General features: G+C 48.2%; 1 protein-coding gene across 1 annotated transcript; it reads right to left on the reverse strand.

The window, feature by feature from the left end:
- Window positions 1-1,801: 1,801 nt before the first annotated feature.
- Window positions 1,802-4,473, reverse strand: LOC144093623 (endothelin-converting enzyme 1-like). The gene is made up of 2 exons (XM_077627199.1): window positions 4,449-4,473; window positions 1,802-4,072 (listed from the first exon to the last, which is right to left on the reverse strand). Exon 2 carries the CDS (start codon window positions 4,002-4,004, stop codon window positions 2,031-2,033), a length of 1,974 nt encoding a protein of 657 aa, XP_077483325.1. The 5' UTR covers window positions 4,005-4,072; window positions 4,449-4,473; the 3' UTR covers window positions 1,802-2,030.
- Window positions 4,474-5,826: the final 1,353 nt, after the last annotated feature.

Consider the following 5,826-nt stretch of genomic DNA (forward strand, 5'->3'; position numbering starts at 1 on the left):
CATCCGCAATAACTCTTCTAACGGTGTTCAATGAACGATGTGGACTGATTGGGATTGGATTTCTTCAAAGGATTTCACTTCTGTGAGTTTTCTAGTTGGTGGTGGTACAATATTTCTGAGAGGAGGTCGCCGTTTGTTAGCTTTTTTATTTATATCCTTCCACAATGGCATTTGTCAAGGTCCTGGTAACAATGGACATACGAGTCGATCAGTCTTGTCCTTATCTTCCCTGTGAACAACGTGGAAACGTAGGAAGATGGGCGCATTTTTTGTGAGGGTAGATCAGCGTAAAAAAAATGAGCAGCCATAAAATGTATTTGATGTTCGGCAGCGGTGTCAGCACCATGCGGGTGCTCGGGTCCGTGATGACGCACTGCTCACCATAATCCCCTTACGGGGATGTCCCTGCAGATGCTCAGGAACCCGTGGTGTCACAACTCACCAACATCTGCATGAAGCAGGTGCCTCTGCGGGGCTATCTAACTGAAATACAGTTCAGCCCGGATATATCGAACGACGATATTTGGAATTATTGGCTATATCGAATACACCGATTATCCCCTTCAAAATCCCGTGTAAAAGTATAGAATAGTCGCGTTGTATAGCAAACTATTAAGTGTATCGAATTACGCGCCGCGCCCCTACAAGTGGCGGTTCTCCCAATGCGCTCTTCTATCACTTTTCTCGCACGGAGACGGATCGGCTGCTCGGCTTTGGGCACCTCTGGCAGCGCTAGTGCTGTGAACATGGAGTGCACTGGAGGGAGGCCTTCAGTCTCTTGTACACATCTTCCACGTCACATCGCTGTCATGTAGGTGAAGCCAATCTAACTAACGCTTCGGCTTTGATGCGAAGTAGGCTAGGCCTTGCAGCGCGTGGAGAGCGGTGCACTGCCATCACGCCGACAAGCGGCACGTCGCTGCAAGAAGCGAGTCACTAGCGTGGGTGCTCTGTATTCTTGCTTCTACACTATAAACAGAACAGAGTAAAAAGGTAGTAAAACTGTCCTCTTACGCACACACTTTTATAAAAGGGAGTATACGCTAGAGGACCATTTTACTCCCTTTTTACTTCCGTATAGGCGTATTCGTGTTTAGACTGTAGGTTACAGATGAGCATGTCATTGTCATTCTTATATGACGAATTATCGATATCTCGAACTATTCTGCGATCCCCGCCGAGTTCGATATATCCGGATTCGACTGTACGCCCCCCAGCCTGCTCCCCACAACCTGGCACCCTAAATAACGCAATGTCAAATGAAAATAGAGGTATGGCTGATTTAATACTCGCACATTTCATCGCACTAATTGTCATTTGGAATAGCTTTAGGTGACATGGCTTCTGACAATAAAGTGATCTACGAGCCTGTTTCATTGCGGGTGTTTCCCGCAGGTCATTGTTTCATCGAACGTTCAATGAGTTAGATCCATAAAGTAGCCACCAGGCCCGCGCTAATTCGTCTTGAAATTCGTGTCGTAGCACAGAATGGTATACGCACAATCTGGGTTCCAAAGTAGAAGAAAAAATTTAGGGGAAAATGCCGTTTTCGCGTAAGGACCGCACACTGCTAAAATTTCGAAGAACAAAGAACGGCTTTTACACGGTTGTACACGGCATGTGCTACGGTATGGACTCTTCAAAATTAGAGAAGCGTGCGTTGTTTGTACGCCAGCTCCAAGCTCAAATGTCGCTTCTTCAGCGGATGAAAAAGACTTCAAGCGGGGAAAATTGTAAAGCTTCGTTACTGCATGTAGCCGTAAATTTTATTTGAGAAGCCGACCGTATTTATCCAATTTTTATACATGTAAAAGACAACTGGCCACGCTTAACCACCGATTTTTTCCAACATTCTTGCTTGAATGTATAGAAGAATGTTACATGCTCATCTAACGTGCATTGGTAGGTTTTTGTGGTGAAAACCAGATTTCTATCAAAACCATTCGACAACACTGTTTAAACCATTTTAGTACACAAATGAAAATATTAAGTAAATGCAGCGCTTGTCACATTGGGTTCAATAGAAAAGATTATGAGACGTCACATGTGTCTACAGAGCCCAAAGTGTCTCTTCTCGAGCATTGAAAGGCTCTTTTAAACTGGACTGTTGACGATACAGGAATGTCACAAAAGAGGCTGTGATGCAAGCCAAAAAACTGCCTAGAGCACATCATCGAGCAGTAGCGAATGAAGAAGAACTGCAGCTGTGTGACATCTGGCCACTCCGGCGCCGGTTTCTTTATCTGCATGTCAAGGGACCCTGACGAAGCATCGAGGCTTGTCCTCAGTGCCCTGACCCTGCTGTAAAGTTCCAGCTTGAGGAAGGCATCCGGTGAACCGGCTTCCTCCGAGACGTTCCGGTAGCTCCTGACGTAGCAGCCAGCCTCTTGTTCCAAGACCCACAGGTAGAGAGAGCGCGGCTGCCGCGCCCAGGGCTTGTGCGTCACGACGGCGTTCCAAAGCTGGTAGGCCACCAGCGAGCCCAGTGACACCACGTTGATGTACAGCTCGGCACCGCTATAATACAGGGGCTTTACCAGGGCACCGACGGTGACTGTAAGCGTGTTCCGGTTGAAATCGTAAGCGACGACGGGCTTCTCTGCCGCATACTGATCGCCGTCGTCCACGGCATCCGCGCTGGCCCGCAGGCGGAGGTAGCCCACGTTGAGAAAGTAGGAGCCGCCCATTTCAGGAACGTGAGCCAAGGACTCGCGGGCAACCTCCGTGTCGAAGGCCCTCTCGTCAGGAATATTCCAGCGCACCACGCTCAGCCACTGCAGAGTCCTCGCTTTGGCCGTCTCGCCCTGCCACGCAACGGCGGCGAAGTCGTCCTTGAACCGCTCTGTCACGACGCTAACGACGTCGCGGATGCCTCGAGCGCTCTGTTCCCGGTTGACGAGTGTGTGTGCGACGAACGCGGTCCACAGCTTCGTCATGAGTGACCGGCTCATGGAAGTGCAGTAGTAGACGGTCTCGAAGGCAGCATTCGAGAGGCCCACGAGCCTGAAGCGCGTGTACTCCCACTCTACGACAGCTTCCAACAGCGTCATAAGCACGTACAGGTTTCTCACTTCCCAGTGAGAGGCTTGCAAGGAGCGCGTCAGGTTGCCCAAGAGGTCCGCGTTTCTAATCGCCATCAGCGAGTCCGGTGCTAGCTGTGAATTTTTCGGAAGGTACTTGTTAATTGCAGACAGCCAGAGTGACATGTTTTTGTGACTGAGAAAGCTGAACGCCTGCCTGACGCGGACCACAAGACCTTCTTCCGTAATTTGCACGGCTTGGAGACGAACGTGTATTACGTGAAGGTCAAAAATGCGCTCTTCCTGGCTAGTGATCTCGTCGAAGACACTTACAAAATCGTGCAACAACCGCTGGATGTCTTCGTACACGGGAGCATTCAGCCTTCTTGAGAATGGGAGCGCTGGCTGCAAGAAGACTAAACCCGAAGGCTCAGTCCGGATCCAGAGAAAGCTCGGTATATTCCTGTGCAAAGAGAGGTAGGCGACTTGATCCATGAGGTCCTCGAGATTCTTGGCCCTGAGCCACACTTTCACTGACACGCCGAGGTTTCGAAGGAAGCTGTGAACGGTTGCCCGGAGGTCGTGCTTTTCCCTGTACGCCGTATAGCACGAGACATAGAAAGTGGTCAGCTTCCTGAAAGCGTGCGCATTTTTGGATCCTGCGTAAGCGATGAGCGAGTCATTAAGTCTCATGAGGTTCGCCATTTCCACTTCCCTGAGCACGGTTCCGCCGCTGGGCCTCGAGGTGGCGCCGCCGCAGACAAAGCCGTAGAAGTCATCGCACGGCGCTTTGCTGGGGTCCACGACGGAGGCCAGGCGGTCACGGTCGTGCCGGCAGGCGTCTGTGGTGCAGGGCCCCGCGCTTCGCGCAAGCAGGATTTGGATGGCCGTCACGCACACGGCCGTTCCGACTGCGATCACAGCCGAAGTAGCCAAGAGGTAACAGCAGAAGAACGGCGTCCGGTGCTTCTTGGCGTCGGCCATGACGATGGCTGTCGCCGGGGGCCTGGACCACGGCAGAGGCCGCACGACCGCCAGGGCACGGCTCTCGTCTTGCACACAAAAACAGTGCGCTGCCACACTTACAACCTCGCATTTGCAGCATATATATTTCACGCCTCTGTTATAGCTAACGTGCGCTCACCTGGAAGTAAACTAGGCGTTAGTTGAAATTCGAATGGCAATATCATATGCGGCAGTTTAACTTCGCAACCATGAAATGCTCCGCCACTGTTTCTACATTCACCTCGAGATCGTTTCATTCTGTTCATTTCACTTCCAATGGCAAGTACTTTAAATTAAGCCAGCCGTGAGAGCTTTCTACAGGTGTCCAATGTATAACAAAACCTTCCAGCGAGCTCCTTGAATGAAATCCGCTACGTGGCATCGTGTGAGTTGAAAAACTCGAAGTTCAAGAAAATTGCTTACGCTGGCATTGCTCAGTCCTCTTCGCCTCTTCTTCTATTCGGTAATGGGGATGATGTCCTTGTTTATTGAGCCTCAAGATCGGCACGTACTGAAATCGGTAAACTACGGAAGGCGCATATTCATTTTACTGATTTATTGAACCTCACAGGCACTACGGTATAGCACTGGGCAAGGGGCTGTAATATCTGAGCAGAAAGGAAAAAAAAGTGCGACAAACAGAGGCACGTCACAAGGTCAAAAACAAAAGTACAGAACCTTTTAGAGGTAACAAAAAATATACAAGCCTACACTGGCAAATAATACAGCTAGGACGTAAACGGCACTAGTATAAAAGTAATTAAGGATAACGACAGGCATTGCTAGAAATGCAGACTAAGCACGTGTTTTTGTAATGAAGCAGGATTACATGTAGACGCATACACCAAGCAGATCATTCGAAAGAGGTATGCATGTTCCAAGACGCAGGAAAAGCTGATGCGGTCATGTAGTTTTCTATAAACGCATAGAGGAATGCTAAGTGGCTTGGGAGAAGGCATTCTGTTGTAAGGTACCTTTCAAGCAAGCATAAATGTGAAACGAAATGGCGACCGTCTAAATGTAGGAGTCATCGTTCTTCCTGGTCTTTAACTTGAGATACACACGGCACAGTTACCGGAAATAAACTTGGCAGCTCAATTTTGCACCAGTCTATCTTTACTTTTTTCGTAATTATGGTGAGGAAACCACACCGAAGAAGCAAAGTTCAGTTTCAGATAACACTACATGAACAACCACCAAGAAGGCTTAGGTGATATGTGAATGGTTAAGTATTTGTACGACGTGGCCTCAGACTCGGGTTTATTATTTAGGAAATGAGAACGCTTGGAGCGAACATGCTATCGGCTGAAAGTAACTGTTTTGCACATGAGGTTGTCATAAGCAGTTTACCACACCAGCGAGAAATAATGCAAAAGCCTCGCTGAAGAACATAGTGGTCGTCAGCGTAGTGAATTTATTGTTATACAATAATCAGAAAAAAACGCGTGCAGGACGATGTACTGTCTAGCATATCGTTATTATAAATCAGTAACAACAGCGATCAAGCACACTGTTTTCAGAACCAACAGAAGCAGCATAAACAGGCGACTAGGGGTAATTATTAACCACAGTAAATTTTTAATGAAGTGGAAGAAAGTTACGAAGCGACAATAGGAGAGAGTGACGACAAAAGTCTGAATGACATGGAATTTAACAACAATGTTCAGTGAGATCAAATGCGTTTTGGAGAATAATAACATAATCGCTTTCTTCGTTTTTATCTATGCTGAAATGCAAAGCAACTGGTAATTCGAGTAGTAGTGCATCACAAAACAAACCCTTTCTAAAGCTATGAAGGCCC

The sequence above is a fragment of the Amblyomma americanum genome, chromosome 1 (genome assembly GCF_052857255.1).
Source record: "Amblyomma americanum isolate KBUSLIRL-KWMA chromosome 1, ASM5285725v1, whole genome shotgun sequence".
NCBI lineage: Eukaryota > Metazoa > Arthropoda > Arachnida > Ixodida > Ixodidae > Amblyomma > Amblyomma americanum.

Excerpts from the sequence above, each read along its gene's own strand:
- LOC144093623 (XM_077627199.1), bottom strand. The coding sequence starts at position 4,004 with ATGGCCGACGCCAAGAAGCACCGGACGCCGTTCTTCTGCTGTTACCTC.